Source organism: Anolis carolinensis, chromosome 4, assembly GCF_035594765.1.
Source record: "Anolis carolinensis isolate JA03-04 chromosome 4, rAnoCar3.1.pri, whole genome shotgun sequence".
In the NCBI taxonomy this organism is placed as follows: Eukaryota; Metazoa; Chordata; class Lepidosauria; order Squamata; family Dactyloidae; genus Anolis; species Anolis carolinensis.
Window position 1 is genome coordinate 189,263,773 of NC_085844.1, and position 22,412 is coordinate 189,286,184.

A 22,412-nucleotide genomic window follows, 5' to 3' on the forward strand; every position below is an offset into this window, starting at 1 on the left:
ATTATTATTATTATTATTATTATTATTATTATTATTATTATTATTATTATTATTATTATTTATACCTCACTTTGAGCACCCGGTCAAAATCTTTCTATTGCAGAAATATTTAGAATAAGAATAAGAGACCAGGATGAAGCCTGTCAGTGTTATACTGTCCCAAGACTCCTCTCTAGGTTAAAAACAGATCTTATGCTGTTTTTACTTGCAGCAGTTGCTGTATTTCACTGTTTTCATTAGGGGTATTGCGATATTGTGATGTTATGTTGGTTGTTTATAATGTTAATATTTTGTTTTGCATTTTTGTATCTTGCACATTACACCTTGAGTGCTCTGTGGGCTGCCCTGAGTCCCTCTGGGAGATGGTGGTGGAGTACAAATAGTTTAATTATTCTTAAAATATCATATATAAATTCTCTGTGCACACATGCATTTCCATTATATGTGTGAAAAACTAGGTGCAGCCAGTTCAGAACTGGATACGGAGATCAAATCTGGACTGAATTACATGTTTAGGGTCTTCTCTAATTTTGAACTACCATGAACATCTTGTAATTCAGTATTTGTACCTGCCACAGAGATGCTTAAATGCCTCACCCTTTAGAGTAGTATCTGCTGGTCAGCATCTTGCTGGCCATGCTTCCTACCTGGTGTTTATATGAAACAAACAAGAGAAGAATAAAACATATTCCTTTTGTTGTAGTAACAATATATATCTTTATCATATTGTCAATATCTAAAACAATTATGGCACAGTTGTAGCCTGCAGTAATGATACCAGTCAGTAGAACTCTGTCTTGTGACACCAAGAAATCTGAAGCAGATCAATTATATATATCAGGGATTAAGTGAATTACCCTCTCTGTTGATTCTGGAACATTTTAACACTTCAGGATAAGACATTTTAAGTATTAGGTGATTGCCCTAAGAAATTCCTTTTTCCAAAGGTTATTGAACAAGAATAGGAAAATTAAAGTGATAGATACAACATATTTGAAAGGAAGTCAAAATGATTTTCAGTTTATCTGTATTTTGTTTGCCTTCTGAATGTGCATTGTGATCTGCATAACTATTCAAACGTGTCTGAGACCCGTCGAGCATGCCAAAAAGCAACTATAAAAATCACATTTTTAATAAATTGTGCCCTAAATCACCAAGTATAACTCTATCCTTATTGGGATAAGAGTTATCCGGTCTTAAGACAGTGCAAGTGTCAGCTGTTATCTTAAGTCTATCAAAGCTAACAGGCTGTTCTCCTTCCCTCCAGGTTATTCTTGTGTTGACCACATTCCAGGTACCACTGCTGATTGTAACTGTTGGACAGTCTAAACTCTATCGAAGGTATGGGTGTTGCAACTGTGTATACAAGGTGGTCCTCTTTTCTTGAATCCAAAAACCTTTGTATTGTTGGATTCACTGCCAAATCCTAAATACTGTATAATTATTTTGGATTACCCTCAAATTGCCTATATACAGCAGTAAGCAAGCTGAGGGTGGACTTTTGAGTGAGATAACCTTCTTCTTTAAAAAGTCAGTTATGAGCCCTATGTTGGTTCATTACTTAACGCCGGGATGTATTGCATCTGCATTTAAAAGTTTTGAGAATTTTGGATGTGTTGTCAAAGGCTTTCACAGGGTTGTTGTATGTCTTTCGGGCTGTGTGGCCATGTTCCAGAAGTATTCTCTCCTGACGTTTCGCCCACATCTATGGCAGGCATCCTCAGAGGCTGTGTTGGATGTGTTCACTACTCTCTTGCCATTCCTCATGTTTCATCCATGGACTAGCCCCCACAAAGATCAAAATGTTAATTTATATCGCCTGCAGTTGGTTGCCAGATGGAAGCAAAAAACAAAGCAAAAGTAAACTATAGAAAAGCTTTTCTATGGGCGACATGATATGTTTTGCATCAGTTCCTTGGGGTGGTTTGCATTATTACAGTTGCTTGCTATGTATGCCGCTCCCTTTTTCATGTGGTGATGTATTTATTGTCTTTCAAATGTCAGGCAAAGTCCGTTCTGCCCCTGTAGGTATTTAATGGCACACAGTGCCATTTATGATCACATGTCCCTCTTTTTAGATCAAATGTTTTTGCATGAATTTTGATTGATTTTTAAATTTGTGGCTTCATTATTTATCATGGCAAACACATGAAGAGTGAAAGAGAAATCCTTGAGCAATGTTATATCCCCATGTGTAACATTTATATTTGAAGGGTGATTTACTCCATTATATAATTTTTCTAGAGATTGGTGTTTATGTTAAAAGTTCTCAAGCTTATGATGAGGTACTGTATACACATTGCTCTTCTCATGATTAAACCTCAACATGTAAGAGTTAAGTATTCTCTATGTTCCAGTCCTTCCTGTCACTTATTTTGTCCTTAGTTGTTTTAAGAGGCCTCCAAATGCAATAACTTTATATTAAGTTTTTAAAATTATATGTTTCTTTGAAATCTTAGTGAAGACTATGGAAAAACTTTCACGGACATCACGGATCTTATTAACAACACTTTCATCAGAACAGAGTTTGGAATGGCTATTGGACCTGAGAATTCGGGAAAGGTAGGAAGAGCCTACTGTTATGATTTTGGAAACTCAGTGTCAATCCTATCCTTTATGTTGGGGTGGAGGACATATGGAACTCTGGATGTTGTCAGACTATTACTTCTACAGCTCCTGTTAACCCTAACCACTGACTATGAGGTGTGTTTACACTGTAGAATTAATGTTGTTTGATACCAAACTACAACTACTACCAAACTACAACTCCCATGATTCCATAGCATTGAACCATATCAAACTACATTAATTTGTCAGTGAAGATTTGCCATGTGTACAGAATTCTACAAGGGACAAAAGAATGAAGGATAATATCTGAAAGTAACTTAGCATTTTGTCCTCCTATGCAGTTGAATTTTTAGTTTACTGTATGCTTTTTATTGGAACCTTTTAAATGACATTGGGACATGTGAGATACAGATTTGTGCACTTCAACACTGCACTGTTTTAAACATGCAGTCATAGCTTCTGATAATGTCTGTTTTGATGGTAATGTGAGTCCATGCCATGTGTTAGAACTGGAGAGATGATCCTCCTCTGCATATTTCTGTCCAGGTTATATTGACAGGGGACAGATCTGGACCGGAACATACAGGCCGAATCTTCAGATCATCCGATTTTGCAAAAAACTTTGTACTGACAGATCTCCCTTTCCATCCTTTGACACAAATAATGTATCACCCTGAAAATTCTGATTTGTTGTTAGCCCTCAGTACTGAGGTAAGTATGGCAGCTATGTGTTAGACTAATCTGAATAGCCTGTTTACTCATTACTTTACTAATGTGATATCCTTAGCCTTGTTTCTGGGCTGCAAGAAGCCAATATGTGTGTATGTGTTTGGGCATACTCCTGAGTGATCCGTTCTGATGTGATTGCAGCTAGCACAGGTTTCTACAGTTCTCTTCGGGTGTTTGCCTGCATGTGTGAAATCCTAAATTTGTAGTGGGGATGTGGGCAGATACACAGGATTTAAATGCAACATCAGAGACTCTTTCCAATATAAGAGATCTTGCCATATGAGGATTCTTCAAGATCTCTGTATTTATGTTCTGCCAAGTGTGGTTACAATAACCTTTTCAGACCATTATGTTCAAACACAATGGCCTTAAATGTTGTTGGGTATGTAAAGATGTTTGGAGAGTGGGGTTTATATTGGGGTCAGAGACTTCACCAACTTTTTGGCTCTTCAAACTTTCAGGTGAAGGCTTGAACAGGGATATTTTTATGTCTTAAAAATAGCAGCTTTATAGTACTACTAGCTGTGCCTGGCCAAGCGTTGCTGTGGCTTATAGGAATGATTTGTTGGCCAGGTGGAATAGCAGTGAATAGTCTTGCAGCTTCAAAGCCTGGCCGTTTTCTTCTTATGGGAATCCTTGTTTGGTGAGCTGGAATAAAATAGAATAGGTTTGATACTTGGGAGGCTGGGTACTTGTGTTCTAGGGGAATGGTTTTTTGGGCTGCTAGAATTGGAATGAATAGCCTTGCTGCTTCAAAGCCTGGCTGCTTGCTACCTAAGGGAATCTTTGATTGGTCAGCTTCAATAGTACAGAGTAGTACCACTGCTTCAAAGCCTGGCTGCCTTCTACCAAGGTTAATTTTTTGTTGGTTTGGTTGAATTGCACTGAATAGCCTTGCAGCTTCAGTGCCTGGCTGTGTTATAGCTAGGGGAATGCTTGTTGGGCGAGCTGGAGTAGCACCCTCAATCAAAGAGCCGCTTTGAAGCCTGGCTACTTACTTTGTAGGGGAATTATTGTTTGGCCAGCTTGAATTGCACTGAATAGTCTTGCAGCTTAAAAGCCTGGCCGCTTTCTACCTTGTGGAATCTTTGGTTGCCCAGATTGAATAGCAATTAATAGTCTTGGTGTGGCAAGTATGAATGCTGCAATCAGTCACCTTGATTAACATTTAATGGCCTTGCAGCTTCAAAGCCTGGATACTTCCTGCCTGGGGGAATCCTTTGTTGGGAGGTGTTAGCTGGCCCTGATTGTTTCCTTGTAAAGAGATATGAAAAACACAATAATGGCTCAAAAACATATGTTATAAATACAGTATGTATATTAGAGCAACATATACATTCAACATTCACAAGAATAATGCCCTGGTCAATGTTATAATATGCAGACATATCTTACTAAATATTATCAATCAAACATAATTATATAAGAAACGGCAAACCTAGAAGCTTAAATACGGACTAGAGTCAAACTGACTCAAAGTCTCTGCAGTATTTGAAAGATTCCTCTAGTCCGTATTTAAGCCTCTAGGTTTGCAGTTTCTTATATTATTATGTTTGATTGATAATATTTAGTAAGATATGTCTGCATATTATAACATTGACCAGGGCATTATTTTTGTGAATGTTGAATGTATATGTTGCTCTAATATACATACTGTGTTTATAACATATGTTTTTGAACCATCATTGTGTTTTGCATATCTCTTTACATTGTTTAGAATAGACATCTGATTGTTTCCTGTCTGGAATTTCCCTGCTTTCGGAGTGTTGTTCTTTATATTGTTCTGTATTATACCACAGTAAATATTATATATTATATTTATAATCTTATATAATCTGCTTAGAACTGGATTATATGAGGCCCCTTCTACACAGCTGTATAAAATACACCCTGAACTGGGTTATGTGGCAGTGTGGACTCAAGATCCAGTTCAAAGCAGATACTGTGGATTATGTGCCTTTGCATTCTGGGTTATATAGCTGTGTGGGAGGGACCTGAGTCTACACTGCCATATAATCCAGTTCAGATCAGATAATCTGTATTTTATAGGCAGTGTGGATGAGGCCTAAGTGCACTCTGCCTGTGCCCTGGGCGCCATTTTGGCTGAGGGAATTCCTAGGATACAAAGTGGGCAGGGCCTAAAGGTGCTGGGGCCTGCCTTTCTGAGCCGTTTCTAAAGGCGGAAAACAGCTCTTTCTCGTCCTCCAATTTCTGGGTTTTTTTGTTTGTTTGAAAGACATAGGCTGGATGACTATGCCTTTTGTGGCCAAATTTGGTGTGTTTTGGTTCAGTGGTTTTGCTGTTTACTCCATAGTAAAACAGCATATTACATTTTTAGATAGATAGATAGATAGATAGATAGATAGATAGATAGATAGATAGATGATGTGAGTTATTCTAGGCATCAACTTTACACTAAACTTGGGTGATATAATTGCCTTTATTAAATCTTTTTGCACTGGCAACATATAGTTCTTTTCTGGAATAATTCTTCTCAAGGCATACATTACTGCCGAACCAAGCTTTTTTAGGAAATGTAAGTCCCTGGATTAGTTGGAATATGCTCTTACTGTCAAATTTACATCTCGTTGCTGTTGCTGTTGTTGTTGTTGTTGTTGTTGTTGTTGTTGTTGTTGTAAGCTGGTTATTAGGAGGATAAGGTTTGGGTCTCTTTCTGAGTTTGGTCTAAAGGGATGTTTCTGAGATAGAAGGCTTTCAACAATTTGGAGCCAGGACATTTCGAAGGGCCGTTTTCTTCTATTGAACTCTTGTTGCACTTCACAATACCCAATGCAGATTTTTCTATTTATTTGGTTGGGATACAGGAGAGGGCTTTTTCTGACCCAAACCTATCGTTTGAAACTTTCTGTCACTTTACTGCTTTGCAAAGGCATTTCCTTTCTAGCAAGCATTTGGCTTTAATGCTCTGATGTATTACTTGAAGTACTTTACCTTCCTCCTCTCTTCTTTTTCTCATTACCATATTTTCCTATGTTCAAATGTATTTTAACAATTTAAATGCTTGCACACTTTTTTAATGAAGAGGTAGACGAAATATTAGTTAAAGTTAGTGTTTGGATCTTGAATGTGGTGCCTTAAATTATAAGCAATATTTTCTAAATGTTTCAGGGGAGCCTGTGGGTATCCAAGACCTTTGGTGAGATATGGAAAGAAATCCACAAAGATGTTTGCCTGGCCAAATGGTGAGCAGCTGAAAAGCAAACATACTCTCCAGGGAGAGTTAATAGTTCAATATTCTTTTCCTTGCACCAGAAATGTCTGTTCACAAAAACTGAAGGATGAATATCCTTATGATAAAATACTGTAATGCTTTTTCCATAGCCCAGACAAATCATTTGAAAGCTATGGTCATGTTTGTAGTAATTTGCCTTTTCAGAAGCATCTCTATAACATTTTTGTGTGTACTGTCAGTTTTACTCTTTAAACACTTTGTATGCATAACACCAATATAAGGAATATATAGTGCTCTCTCTATATATTTATAATAATAGTAATTATAACTTTATTCTTATATCCTGCCCCATCTCCCCGAAGGGACTCGGGGCGGCTTACATGGGGACTAAGCCCAGTAATGCAACAATAAAATACAACAACATAAGATACATTGAATTACAATGAATCAATACATAAAACATAAACATCGTAAAAGCAGAAACTCTTGAAAGCCTATTTGAAGCCTATACAAAGATCTAGTTTTGTAGCTACATGTTAAGTGTTGCAATTAACATAATTTTCACCTTGAGGGCACTTTGGACAATAATAGAATAGTTCAGCAACAGGGCACATTTTTCCAGTTTAAATAAAATCCTTGATATTTCATGACCATAGCTTTTCAAAAAGGCTGAAAAGGATGTCTACATAGATGGCACTACACTGTGATCTAACTCACATTTATGACAATTCCTTAAAATAATATAGCCACAAATATTTGCAATTAGCAGTGAACAATAATATTGCAGTGAAGGAGAAATCGAATCCCAGGGGATATGGAAAAATGTATTATTTCAGGAAATAGCCTTATCTATTGTTGGCTAATAAATATTTTCATGACCTTCATAGGAAAGCAGATGAAAATTATGCCACACTGATTTTAGCAAAGTTTTAGAAACGGAGTGTTCTGAATTCCCTATGGAAATCTTTAAACCTCTTTCCTATGAAGAAAGTTATAGAGTTATTTTTTGGCTAGAACACATTGGGCCCTGTGTTTATAAGACCTCAGCAGGGTTGTTGCTGACCAGGACTCATTTAGGTTTCTTATGAATGGATGTGTTGCAAGTTGAAGTTCATTTGATGACAAATAACAACAATAAAAATATAACTGTCCTGGCAGATAAGTATTCCGTCCCAAGATGTGAGAGCTGTTTCTTGTGTGCCTCCCTCACAATGAGCAAAAGCCTTGGGCTGTTTGTGAAAAGAGTTTTGCTTTAACTTTTGAACCATGGAACATACAATACTTTGGGGTGATAGACACTTCTGAATTCTATGTGAAACACAATTTTCACCTTTGATAACAGTACAACTTAGTTCAATATTGTGTAGCATCTCGTAACACTGTTCAATTAATATCACTGAAGCAACATGCTGGATTTGCATTAGCTTTTATCTACACTATAAGAAAATATTTCTGTTTTCCCTTGTTTGTTTCTAGGGGCCCTGGCATAACCATCTTCTTTACCACTTACCTGAATGGCTCTTGTAGTAAGTGTTTCCAGTTTCAATATACAACAAGGCAGGCTCTTAGAGCCTTTTGTGCAGGTCTTAATGAAATAATGAGTTTGATAGTAGTGATGACTGGCAACTTCCACGTGAGTGCCATGGAGAATCTGTGCTGTAATCTGAACTGTCCAAGGCAGTGAACATGTTTTATGAAGAATAATTGAATAGGTCTAGTAAATTCAGACTAAAACCTTAAATGAATTCTCTATTGCACTGATACCAGACACCACTGATTGATAGGCCTTTCTTCTGAATCCATCACATACATATAGAGATTTAAATAGCTTCTCAACCCAATACATATTGTATATCCTTATGTATGAGTCTAAAAAATTCAGTCAAAGCATCGCCCCAAAGAACCTGGGTTGACTTCTCTACAGAACAATGTAAGTACTATATCTTAACTCAAAAAGGAAGCCACCCCTTTCTCTTGAATGGAGCAGTGAAACGTTGGCTTCAGCTACCTTGGTAGAATCTCAAAGAAGAAGCATGAATCTCCTCTACTTTCCCTTCTGTGTGCTGCTTCTGGCCTTTTTGAGTACCTGGTTGGGAAAATGGGGGATGGCCATTGGTGACTGCCCCCCTGAAGTGGCACTGACAAGTTATACCCACAAGTTATATCAAAATCCACATATTTTGCCCCCAAATCTTGGCCTTGACTTATTCACATGGTTCATTTCTAAATAATTATATATAATGCCATTTCTTTATAGGTTCAACAAGCATTAAATTTATAGTTTCTAGGGCTAGGTAAAGACCTTTGCATCTGCCCATTTTACACTTTCTTTCTCATTTTTGTTGCTACTGTTAAACATTACCTTTAAAATTTTTTTTGCTCTTTTGGTTGTTTTATTTCTGTTGAGATAATCTGAAATTTATTTTATGTTTGGGAGTAATTTTGTTATTGTTACAAGCCAACCTTGCAGCTAGCTTAAGTATACCAAGTTGCTAAATAAAGAGAGTGTGATTCTGCAGGTTTGCCAGATTGTAGTGTTGCGGCCAAGTAACCTCAACTGAAATTTCTCTTCTACACAATCATTAAGAGTACAGGAGCCATCTCCACTTTTCACTCTATAATTCTAGTCATAGGTCTGCTCTTCTCAGCTACCTTTTTGGTTTATTTTATTGTTTTCTTCATGTTGTATCTGTACAGTTGAGGCTTTTTATTTTATTTAGTTGTGGATTGAAGCAGCTGTGGGGCTCCATACCTGCAGCTGAATAGCTTTCTGCCCCCAACGTCACTCACACTTTGTGCATGAATGTTAGAAAGTGGGGTTGGGGAAGTGCATGGCTATGGAGACCAGGCCAGCAGTATGGGATCATAACCCTTCCAATGTATGGAGCTGTCTTTCTGTGAATATTATATAACATAGGATTTATCTGCCTGTCTAAGTGGAACAGTATTAATTTGTGTATTTCCTCTGCTCAAGAAGCTGATCTTGGGTTACTGGAGCTGAAGAGAACCAAAGATTTTGGGAAGACATTCAAGACAATAGGAAACAAAATTTATTCCTTTGGCCTGGGTGGACGCTTCCTCTTTGCATCTGTGATGACAGAAAAGGTAGGAGGTGCACTCCTCTCCTTTTTTTTCTTCCTGTGAACCATACGAGCTAAGCTTAAGCTTAAGTACTTTTAAAATGGATGTGTAGCAAAGAGAGTGTATTGTTTAGGTCATAATGTTCTGTGTTTTGTTAATTTTTAAATTTCAGCCTGCACATAGACAGATCTGAGTGAAGCTCTAGTTCATAACATTCATGCTGCAAAAATGCACCCAGTGTTCAATAAAGCTACTCAGACAGCATTCAAGGTGCAGGTTATTACTTACAAAGCCCTAAACGTTTTGGGTCCTGCCTATCTTTGCGATCGCATCTTCCCCTATGAACCTACACGGGTTCTAAGATCTTCTGGGGAGGCCTTTCTCTTGCTCCAACCCCTGTCACAAATGCGGTTGGTGGGGATGAGGGAAAGGGCCTCCTTGGTGGTGGCCTTCCAATTTTGGAACTCTCTCCCCAGGGAGATTAGATTAACACCCACCCTGTCCACTTTCCGTAAAGAATTAAAAACATGGATCTTCCATTCTGCTTTTGATTAAGCAGTTCGTGAGAAATTGTGGCCCCTCCAGCCATAAGTCAACATCTTGCTCTTGTACTTTACCATTGTCCCTGCCCTATAGTTGTTTTGCTCAGAATGTCTTGGCCCAATTTATCAGCTGGCTTTTGCACTTTCCCACTCATCCTGTCTTTGCAACTATATTGCACAAGCTCCTGCCTCACCCTGTAGTTGAATAAATGGCCATTATGTTAGGCTATTGATTGTTTGCTGATGGTTATGTTTTTATGATGTTGTTATTTGTAATTTCACTGTGTTATATTTTAACTCATGTTGTCTGGGCTTGTCCCCATGTAAGCCGCCTCCAGTACCTCCGGGGAGATGGTGGCGGGATACAAAAATAAAGTTGTTGTTGTTGTTGTTGTTGTTGTTAAAAGACCGTCACGAGAATGAGCCATGTTTTATTTCTTCTTATGGTTTGTTATAAATTACATTTTACAGTTTGTTTTATGTTTAATTTTGTTTGTTCAGTTTTCTTGTTAGCTGACTTTAGTCACATTTGGTAAGGAAAAGTGTACTATAAATCTAAAAAGTAAATTAGGTTTTAGTTAAAAAATGTTGGTATGTTAACAAGCATCCTGCATGGCAGGAGTTGGACTGGATGGCCCTTGTAGTCTCTTTACACTCTTATGATTCTATTATCTTTATAGACACTGAAGTCATAGAGCAGATCTTCAGGGATTAACTTCTCTCTATCAAATAAAATAGAAGAAATAACTTGGGCAAAAAGCTATTTTTGCTTCAGCAGATTTTTTTGGTGGTTTTTTAAGAATAGCCTTTCAACATATGAGGAGAAAAGTACTTTAGTGATCCCACTCCAGTACACATTAGGCCTATGACTAGGGGAGTTCTTTGTTCTATAGACTATTATATATTCACTTTTGTTTGTTTTATTAAGATTCGTTGCCTGCATAAATATTAGCTGTCTGCCCAGGCATTAGTGTGGATGATACTAGAACATAAATGATAACGTCATTATGTTCTCTAGGGTAATACAAGACGAATCCATGTGTCACTGGATCAAGGTGAAACCTGGAACATGGCCCAGCTTCCTTCAGTGGGACAAGAGCAGTTTTACTCGATATTGGCAGCTAATGATGACATGGTGTTTATGCATGTTGATGAACCTGGAGGTGAGAAAGAGAAAGCAGGATGGATGATGCATATAGGTTGACATCGCTTATCAGGAATTCTGAAATTCAAAAATACTCCAAAATTGTCTATGTTGTTAGCTGAGATAGTGACACATTTGCTTCTTGATCATTCAATGTACACAAACTTTGTTTCATGTACAAAAGTATTAAAAGTGTGATATAATATTCCTTCAGGTTATGTGTATACAATGTATTTGAAATATACATGCATTTTGTGGGTCTCCAAGTTACCCCATTATGCAGTTATATGAATGCAAGTATTCCAGAATGCAAAGAAATCTGAAATCCAAAACACTTGTGATTCTAAACTTTTTGGATGAGTAATACTCAACCTATACTTAAATACATCTACATTGCAAAAAATTCAATTTGGTTTGTAAAAGTAATGTTCAGAAGAGAACAAGCTCTTTAAAAAAGTCAATTCGAACCATAGTGGTACAGAATATGCATTACCCACTAATAAACTGAGTGCCATAAAACTCTCAAGTTACTTCTTTTGCAAGCCTTTCATATTGCCAAACATAGTCGTGTTATGAATGTTGGCTGGTTTTCTCATTAAAATACTCTTCATTCATTTAGTTTCTCATACAGTTTCTTGTAATAGTTTCTACTTCCGCATTGCTGTGAAATGGAAAGAGATCACCTACAGATAGCTTTCTAGGCATGATAATCTTGAACTGAATAGTGGATATTTATAGAACTGAGTTGACAGTCTTGCTGTGTGTAATTCTGATCCTCCGACCCTTGCAATCTGCTGTGTTTTCTCGCAGATACCGGACATGGAACAATTTACACCTCTGATGATCAAGGCATCATATATTCCAAATCCCTAGAACGACACCTTTACACCACCACTGGAGGAGAGACTGATTTCACCAATGTGACCTCCTTGCGAGGCATCTATATTACAAGTGTACTCTCAGAAGGTAAGATGGGTGGGCAAATGAGAGTGAAGCAGTGGGTGGGGTGGCGGGCAGATGGGTAGGTGGTTGAATGAGTAAAAGGGAATGCTAGGCTGTTTACAGTGGGGAGGCTGCCTAAATCAAGGGGGCAACTATTATGCGAGGAACCATAAAGTACTGAAACCAGGACCCAAAAAGGGGTGTGTGACTATTCTGCAGTGGTGACTATTTTGCAATATTTTGCAATAAAATGCGGTAGATTTTTTTTGACTTCAGTTCTCTTTTAAGTATTTAAACCAATGGAACTAGTAACATAATTTTAACTGTAGCTAGAAAGCAGGATAGTCAACCGGGGGGGGGGGGGGGGGGGCAAATCCTTTCCTCACTGCTTGTGTGCCACACCCCTCCCCACATGCCAAAATAAGCCTGCTTTTCTTGTTCAGTCAAAATAGCAACCAGAAGTAACAGAAGTTACTTTGTTTTTCCAAAGGGAATGAGGTTAAGCAGGCTGTGCAAATCTGGTGCATGCTTCAAGGGCCAAAAAAAAAACCCCATAGTCAAGGCACCGCACTTTTTACACCCTTAGCTTGAGATTGTTTGCTTATCTTACTGTCTGATCCCCATGCTGTTTTCATTGAAGTTGTGGAATGATTAATAATATCTGTTCATGCAATTACAATCATTTGTTTATGTCTGATCCTATAGTATTTGGTTTTACCCTGATCTTAAACGTCTTTAGATAATTTAAATAAGAAGGCCATGGAGCTGTGCGTCAAGGCTGACAATTTGATTTTATTTAATGATGGAAATTGTGGCCTTCCTATTAAAAAAAAACAAAGGAAACAAAATTCCTAACTTTATCTTTGTTTATCTATATTTTCCAGTACAAAATGCAGGTGATATTTTATATTTTAATTTCATTAAAGTGTTTTTCCAGTAACTTATCCCATGCTAGTTCCCTGTACCTCTTTTCACTTTTAGTTACTCAGTAGGCTATCATTTCTACATTGATCACTGGTCTGAGAAACACTAGCGTAAGCCATATGTCCTGGACATGAAATAAAGCATTGTATTTTAAATATAGGAAATGTGTTACATGGAGAATATTGCAGAAAAACACATACGTGCTTTTTCCTCTCCTCAACCAGATAACTCAATTCAATCGGTGATTACCTTTGATGAAGGAGGAGAATGGGTTCATTTGAGGAAACCTGAAAATGCAAAGTGTGATTCAACAGCCAAAAATAAGGAGAAGGTTTGTCTTTCAATCCTTTGGGAGAAATGGATTGCAAGCAGAATTGTTAAACCAAGGCTTCAGTTCTGAGCTACCTGCTTACGAATTTACTTATTTTCTAACTTACTTACTTACTACTAGTACCACTACTACTACTACTTCTTCTTCTTCTTCTTATTATTATTATTATTATTATTATTATTATTATTATTATTATTATTATTATTATTATTATTACCTGCCTCTCCCTCAGCTTGAGGCTGGGTACAAAATCATGTAAAGTGAGATAAAGTATTACTAAAATACATTCAACAAGATACACAGTAAAAATACAAGTTAAAATTCACTGATGAAATGCAGATTAAAATTCACATCTTAAAGCTGACTGGATAGGCCTTCCGGAAGAGAGGGGATTTCACTAAGGCTTCGTAGTAAATGAATTGATGGCTAAGGTGCAAAACCAAGAAGAAACAGGGCCTCTTAACATTGTTTTTAGATATAATTCTTTAAACTATAAAAACATTAAGTATATGGAGCTATATGGAGCTTTTGAACTAGTCTTTGAAAATCTGTCCTCTATACTAACATTGTTTCACCATATCCTGGAAAAATGGAGCATAGAATGTGTTGTTTGGAACTTTAGATATGTTTTGCAAAGAAGAATGGAATATTGGACAAAGGTTTACTTATTTATTTATTTATTTAAATTATTATAGTATAGGCTATACAAGTACAGTACGCCCTTCTTCAAAGTAACCCCAGTATATCATAAACAGCCTATATTACTTATACCAATAATTCCCCATTGAAGAAAAAATGATAAAAAGGTTTGCCCCTCCTTCTATTAAAATATTAATAAAATGCAATAAAAAACAAAGAAATAAAAAGATTGATTTCCCCATCTATCAACCTACATTTTCTTGCTAAAGTACTTAAAGTCTGTTTCTATCATATAGTTTTATAATTATTATATTTATATTTAATAATCAAATCTCACAAGCAATGTCTTATTTCCTTTTACATAAAAAGGTTCCCAATCTTTTTCCCAGATAATCTTTATTGAACTTTTACTAGGAGAGTGAGGGCAGGGGGAAAGGGAAGGAGAAAAAGAAAAATATTAGGGATATTAGATTTGTTATTGATTAGTTGCATCTTTACCAAAATCTAATATTACAAGGAGAAAACATAAAGGGTGAGGATTGTTGGGGTATGGGGAATTCTTTTACAAGGTTATCATTGTTACAACTGAGTCTTTGTCTCTATTTCATTAACACACATTTCGTATAATATTGAAGATTCTAACAATTTTAATTTTAAGTCTGTTGATTGTGTCTTCTTGTGTTTTATCACTTTGACTCCTGGTCTTCTTCTTCAGTGAAAGTTGATCTTAATTTCTCATAACAGATTGTATCACGTTAAATCTTTTCTTAAATTATTGTTATCCAATTCTGCAATTTTCATTTAAATGGTTAGTAGGTTAGTATTTATGTTATTTTATCATTAACATTCTTTCTCTACTTTTATATTACACTAAATATATATAATAATAATCTATATATATAAAAGGGTAATGAAAATTCGGCCTAGGACAAAACAACAAAACTAAACACCCCACAACCTCAAAAATTGACAGCACAACCCCTCTACGTTCATACAACAAAAAGAAAAGAAAAATAAAGTTCTAATTAGAGGGAGAGGAATAATTCTTTTTATCCAATTGCTGCCAGTTAGAAGGCTAAGCTCTGCCCACTTGGTCTCCTAGCAACCAACTCAGCCCAGGGGACAGGCAGAGTTAGGCCTCACTTAGGCCTCTTCCACACTGCCTATAAAATACAGATTATCTGATTTTAACTGGATTATATGGCAATGTAGACTCAAGGCCCTTCCACACAGCTATATAACCCATTTATCTATCTATCTATCTATCTATCTATCTATCTATCTATCTATCTATCTATATATAAATGAGTGATGGCATCACGGCGACCAACAAAATAACAAAACTACAGGCCCCCCAACCTCGAACTTTGACAACACAACCCATCATCCATGCCTTTAGGTTGATACAACAAAAAGAAAAGAAAAAGTCCTAATTAGAGGGAGAGCAATAATTGTTTTATCCAATTGCTGCCAGTTAGAGGGCTAATCTCTGCCCACTTGGTCTCCTAGCAACCAACTCAGCCCAGGGGACAGGCAGACTTAGGCCTCACTTAGGCCTCTTCCACAAATTATCTAATTTGCACTGGATTATATGGCAGTGTAGACTCAAGGCCCTTCCACACAGCTATATAACCCATTTAGAATCTTATATTATCTGCTTTGCACTGGATTATTTTGACTCCACACTACCATATAATCCTTTTCAGTGTGCATTTTATACAGCTGTGAAGAAGGGGCCTCATATAATCCAGTTCTAAGCAGATAATATAAGATTATCAATATACAGTAGAATCTCACTTATCCAACATAAACAGGCTGGCAGAACGTTGGATAAGTGAATATGTTGGATAATAACAAGGGATTCAGGAAAAGCCGATTAAACATCAAATTAGGTAATCGTTATACAAATTAAGCACCAAAACATCATATTTTACAACAAATTTGACAGAAAAAGTAGTTCCATGCGCAGTAATGCTATGTAGTAATTACTGTATTTACAAATTTACCACCAAAATATCACAATGAATTTAAAACACTGACTACAAAAACATTGACTACTAAAAGGCAGACTGCGTTGGATAATCCAGAACATTGGATAAGCGAATGCTGGATAAGTGAGATTCTATTATAATATGAAATAATTACTGTGGTAGAATAATACAGAACAATATAATCTCTAAAACCAGGACAGGCAATAAAGAGCAACACTCTGAAAGCAGGGAAATTGGGAATTCCACAAAGGAAACAATCAGGGTCAGCTAACACCTCCCAAGAAATGATTCTTCCAGAAAGGAAGCTGAGAAGGGAATGAAGCAGTGTGTATTACTAAAGTCATTGTTATTACTATCATTATTATTATTATTATTATTATTATTATTATTATTATTTTATTGTGTTGCTGTGAACCGTGAAAATGAATACAATCTAGCTCCAAGTATTCAAAAACACTACAGTCGGAATATATAAAAATTACTGTGGTATAATAAAACAGAACAATACAATCTCTAAAATCAGAACACTAAATAAAAACCAACACCCTGAAAACAGGGGAATTCCACACAGGAAACAATCAGGGCCAGCTAACACTTCCCAACAAAGTCTTCCCATCACCAAAGTCTGGCAAATCCTCTGTTTTCTGAGGGCCACAGACAGTAGAAGCACATAAAATATTGCAAAGAACACTACTCTGAAAACAAAGGAATTCCAGACAGGAAACAATCAGGGCCAGCTAACACCTCCCAACAAAAACTTCCCTCAGGGAGGAAGCGGCCAGGCTTTAAAGCTCCAAGGCCATTACATGCTAATCATTTTGCCTAATTACAGCATTCATACTTGCCTCCAACAGACAAAAAAACACAATCAGAAATATTGTATATTCACAAGCTTTAGGAAATAATATTCCCTGATGGTGCAGTGTGTTAAAGCGCTGAGCTACTGAACTTCTGGACCGAAAGGTCGCAGATTTGTATTGGTGGAGTGGAGTGAGCCCCCACTGTTAGCCCCAGCTTCTACCTACCCTAAAGTTCAAAAACATGCAATGAGAGTAGATGAATAGGTACTGTTCCGGCGGGAAGGTAACGGCACTCCATGCAGTCATGCCGGCCACATGACCTTGGAGGTGTCTACAGACAACGCCAGCTCTTCAGCTTAGAAATGGAGATGAGCACCAACCCCCAGAGTCAGACACGACTGGACTTAATGTCACAGGAAAACCTTTACCCTTTACCTTAATTACCACCAATTCCTCAATACTTTATTTCCCATACCACCATACTTCACCACAGCAACGCGTGGCCGGGCACAGCTAGTTTTTATATATAAAAATTTAATGTGCTGTTTTACTATGGAGTAAACAGCAAAACCACTGAACCAAATCACACCAAATTTGGCCACAAAAGGCATAGTCATCCAGTCTATGTCTTTCAAACAAACAAAAAAAAAACCCTTGAAAAATAAAGCCCAAATTAGAGGACGAGAAAGAGCTGATTTCCCCCTTTAGAAACGGCTCAGAAAGGCAGGCCCCGCTCCCTTTAAGCCCCACCCACTTTGTATCCTAGGAATTCTCTCAGCCAAAATGGTGCCCAGGGCACAGGCAGAGTGCACTTAGACCTCATTCACACTACCTATAAAACCCAGAATGCCAAGGCACATAATCCACAGTATCTGCTTTGAACTGAATTATCTTGAGTCTACACTGCTATATAACCCAGTTCAATGTGGATTTTATACAGCTGTGTAGAAGGGGCCTCATATAATCCAGTTCTATGAAGATGATATAAGATTATAAACATAATATAAAATATTTACTGTGGTATAATAATACAGAACATTATAATCTCTAAAATCAGGACAGTAAATAAAGAACAGCACTCTGAAAACGGAAGTTTCAGACAGGAAAAAACCAGGGCCAGTTAACACCTCCCAACAAAGGATTCCCCCAGACAGGAAGTATCCAGGCTTTGAAGCTGCAAGGCCATTAAATGCTAATGGCATACTTGCCATACCAAGACTATTAATTGCTATTCAACCTGGGTAACCAAGGATTCCACAAGGTAGAAAGTGGCCAGACTTGCAAGCAATAAGATTCTTCTTCGAGTTCTCTGTGAATGCACACTTGTGGAGTATACTGCGCCCGTGCAGGCTCTAACGGAAACTTTCCAAGCTTTACATTTTCAATTTTTGGCTGTAACCCTGCCCATTCCTCCCTAGTACATATAAGGCACTCTGGCTCCGCACTCCCCAGTTCCTTTTTTTTCTGCCACAGCAGCTCGTCGGAACTTTATCCATATCAAGATTCAAAGATAAATTTCAACATACTAGTGCCTCATCTCTACAATCCAAGCTAGCCAAACAATGATTCCCCTACAAAGCAAGTAGCCAGGCTTTAAAGTGGCTCTTTGATTGAGGGTGCTACTCCAGCTTGCCAAACAAGGATTCCCCTAGCTATAACACAACCAGGAATTGAAGCTGCAAGCCTTTTCAGTGCAATTCAACCAGACCAACCAAAGATTCCCCTAGGTAACAAGCAGCCAGGCTTTGAAGCAGCAAGGCTATTCATTCCAATTCTAGCAGCCCAAAAAAACATTCCCCTAGAATGCAGGTACCCAGCCTCCCAAGCAGCAAACCTATTCAATTGTATTCCAGCTCACCAAACAAGAATTCCCATAAGAAGAAAACAGCCAGGCTTTGAAGCTGCAAGGCTATTCACTGCTACTCCACCTGGCCAACAAATGATTCCCATAAGCCACACCAACGCGTGGCCGGGCACAGTTAGTTCCATCTAACCAATCCATTTTTATAGCCCATCTCAATCTTATTAGTTAATGTTTCACAAAATTTCTTGAATTTTGTGTGCGTATTTATTATTGAGTTCTGTATTCACTCCCAACATTTGACATCCTCATTGTTTCATCCACGTTACTTGTTTCTGGCTCACAACCTGGGGTCCATTCTATACACGCTTTTTCTTAATTCTCATTTTTCCTCTTCGTTCACCAGTCTTCTTTTTACTGGGCTTAACTAGCTTCCTTTTTTCATATTTCATCTCTTCCTCTTCCTCGACCAAGTCAGCCTTGCGCAAGTTGAAGTTTGTGTGTTTAGACTGGATGTTGACATTTTTGCTATCTTTTCTGTGCATATCTTGTTCTTTAGAGGTCGGGGTTATTCAATTCAGTTTGATGTTTATTTGTTCAAATTAGTTGTCAGCAGTTGTAAGCATTGCATTTATAAGGTTCCTAATATTTTGTAAAACAGTCTAGAAACTTCTCTTTTATCATAGTAATTTTTTAAACTGTATATTGGACTTAATCTAAGCAAATGGTGAAAACAGTTTAAAATGTAGCTTCTTTTTAACATTGCAAGTTGAGTGGATTGGTATGTGTGAAAAAATCTGCTTTGGGCCATAGAAGTATTCTATTGCAAATACAATTTCTGAGTCAGTGTGCCTTTGAGCTTAAATTCAGTCTGCCTTGAGTTTGTACCATTCAGCATATTTGCTGAGACTTAAGCTACATTTTCTACATTTGCTTTTAATGAGGCCATGTTTGTTGTACTCCTGCATTGTGTCTCACTATATAAACATTAGTACATCTTATATTTACAGTGCAGCCTTCACATCCATGCGTCGTATAGCATTTCACAGAAGCTGAACGTACCAATGGCACCTCTGTCGGAACCTAATGCTGTTGGCATCATCATTGCTCATGGTAATTAATTAATATGATGTGCATTTAATATGAAGTGAAATATTGGTCAAGTGTTGAGGTATTATTTTGATCCTCTCTCAACTCTTGCATTTCACAGGTCTGAGCTGTATGCTGAGTTTTTCTTTCAACTTGCTTGGCAAGGCTAGGTGAAATTTGGAAGGAACAAATATGGTGAACTGTCATGAGAAAGTTGTAATGATTCATATCAATGATATTGGTCATTATGTTACAGGAAGTGTTGGAGATGCTATTTCAATAACAAACCCAGATGTTTACATTTCGGATGATGGTGGCTACACCTGGGCACAGATGCTGAAAGGACCCCATCATTATGCCATCTTGGATTCTGGGGGCATTATCGTGGCTGTTGAGCACACACATCATCCTATCAAAATGATTAAGTATGTAAGAACTCACTTTTGCTTATACATGGTGGCAGGACATAGGAGCTTCATTATCTGCTTCCTGACAATCATATCACTAGCTACAGCTGTTTTAAGAGCTGTCTCTGTAAAGTAGTACAAAGCAAGATTGTTTTGGTTTTCGTTTAGAATGTGTAGAACATCCCACCGTTAGTTCTGATTAGAAGAACAGGCTTTCGCCCTAAAACTATCTTGCCCAAAACACTTATTGATGTTATCATGTTCCCTTTGTAACCCTCGGTATTTTCTTTACTTTTTGCACAAAAGAAACATTCATTAAGGAGGAAAAGAAATCTGAAAGCACAGGTGGAAGTCTACCTTAGTGTAGATTAGCAGAGCCAGCCTTAGAATCAATCATTTGATTTGGACAGATCATTTCAAAAGAGATCCAATTTCTCTCTGTGTATAATTTTGAAAAAGGAGCTCTAGTTCAGAGCAGGAATAACTTAGTTTGTGGTAAATACATGGAACTCTGAGTAAGGGGGGAAAATCAGAAAGCTAAAGAGGATTTAAATAGCCTTGCCCTGTTTTTTCTGCAAATCTGCTGACAACTACCATGCATTTAGGTTCATATACACCTTGGCCAGTGAGTATGTAGTTTGACTTAGCATTCATTTTACCCATTGTTTCATCTTTGATATTTTGGATACCTGTCAACATTTTTATGAGACTTTTCTGGTGTTCTTAAATGAACCTGTTTTAGGTTCTCAACAGATGAAGGGCAGTGCTGGCACAACTATGTTTTCTGTAATGACCCAATAACATTTACTGGATTGGCATCAGAACCAGGAGCAAAATCGATGAATGTTAGTATCTGGGGATTTCAAGAAAGCTTCCTGTCCCGCCAGTGGATCTCCTATACTATTGACTTTAATGATCTGCTCAGCAGAGACTGTGAGTAATATTTATTTTCTTAATAAAAATGTTAGCAGACTGTTTGCATTGTCTGTTTTTGCAAATTAGAACATACTTTCACATCTGATGTAGGAGCATCTGATGTAGGCTGCTGATGTGTTGTTGAAGAATGTAGAGCTTAACTTTATATCCACACAGTACTATGTAATTGTTTTTTAATGTTTGTATTTGTTTTGTTTTAAACTGTGATTAGATTGTGTGGGTGTTAGCCACCTTGAGTCCCCACAGGGAGAAAGGCGGAGTATAAATAAACTGAATAAATAAATATATCTGAGCTTTCCAAACACCCAAAGGCAGCCTTACATAGAGTCCATTGCAGTAATCCAAACAAGATGTAACTATAACTAAAGCATTTGTCACTGTGTCCAACATTTGGCGATGGACACAGTATGTACAAGCACTCCTGGACTCTGTAAAGACCAGAGCTTCTTCGTTCTGAGTTGAATTCAGGAGTACACTGAGACTGAAAAGAGGAGGTGTAACAGCATCCAACTTATGTTAAACCCTTATTTCATGATCTGTGTTTTGACTGATCAGGAGCACTTTTGTCTTTGCTGGATTCAGTTTCAATTTATTCAACCCCAGGCCATTACTGATAGCATAGGCACTATTTTACTGATAGCCTAGGCAGTTTGATGGATGTTAGAAGGCCTAATAGAACTGTTGTTGTCCGCACACTGATGGCACTGGATATCAAAACTCTGAATGATCTCATCTGGTTATTTTAAACAGCATGGGGGACTGACTCCACAGGCCACAGGCTAAAAGATTGAACAGGAGATCCCAGCACCACTTTCTGGGTATAATCTTCCAGGTGGGAACAGAGCCAATATAAAACAGTGCCACCCAAAACAGTGTTTGATTGGTAGTTGTAGGGTGCATGGAACCATGGTGGCTGCAGTTGAGGCCTTGAATTCAAGTCAGAGTCACCCATAAATGGGTGGATGATTCTACCACCAGGTTCTGCAGGAAAAACCCAATAGAAGTAATTTGTTTGTTTTCATTTTGCAGCTTTTGTTTGTTTCATAAATCTGTCCACTCTTCTCTCTTTAGGTGAGGAGAAGGATTATACAAAGTGGCTGGCTCACTCCAGTGATCCTAGTGACCCTGCAGATGGGTGCATCCTCGGTTATAAGGAGGAATATTTACGGCTTCGCAAGTTCTCTGTTTGTCAGAATGGACGAGACTACAAAGTGACCAAGCAGCCATCTGTCTGCACTTGCACGTTAGACGATTTCCTTTGGTATGTTTGGAAAATTCCTCCCATTTTCTCCATG

General features: G+C 37.6%; 1 protein-coding gene across 2 annotated transcripts in view; it reads left to right on the plus strand.

Annotated features, from left to right (window-relative positions):
• The window catches only part of sort1 (sortilin 1), a 68,454-nt gene that overhangs the window by 33,545 nt on the left and 12,497 nt on the right, over positions 1 to 22,412 (plus strand). Inside the window, exons 3-15 of one of the 2 annotated variants that reach the window (XM_003220225.4) lie at positions 1,268 to 1,341; positions 2,460 to 2,562; positions 3,115 to 3,279; positions 6,427 to 6,500; positions 7,967 to 8,016; positions 9,465 to 9,595; positions 11,132 to 11,276; positions 12,068 to 12,223; positions 13,348 to 13,454; positions 19,696 to 19,798; positions 20,031 to 20,199; positions 20,924 to 21,114; positions 22,189 to 22,378. In XM_003220225.4, coding sequence (XP_003220273.3) covers positions 1,268 to 1,341; positions 2,460 to 2,562; positions 3,115 to 3,279; positions 6,427 to 6,500; positions 7,967 to 8,016; positions 9,465 to 9,595; positions 11,132 to 11,276; positions 12,068 to 12,223; positions 13,348 to 13,454; positions 19,696 to 19,798; positions 20,031 to 20,199; positions 20,924 to 21,114; positions 22,189 to 22,378 — 1,658 coding nt within the window. The remainder of the gene's footprint in view (positions 1 to 1,267; positions 1,342 to 2,459; positions 2,563 to 3,114; positions 3,280 to 6,426; positions 6,501 to 7,966; positions 8,017 to 9,464; positions 9,596 to 11,131; positions 11,277 to 12,067; positions 12,224 to 13,347; positions 13,455 to 19,695; positions 19,799 to 20,030; positions 20,200 to 20,923; positions 21,115 to 22,188; positions 22,379 to 22,412) is intronic. The other variant, XM_008109419.3, reaches the window with a different exon arrangement.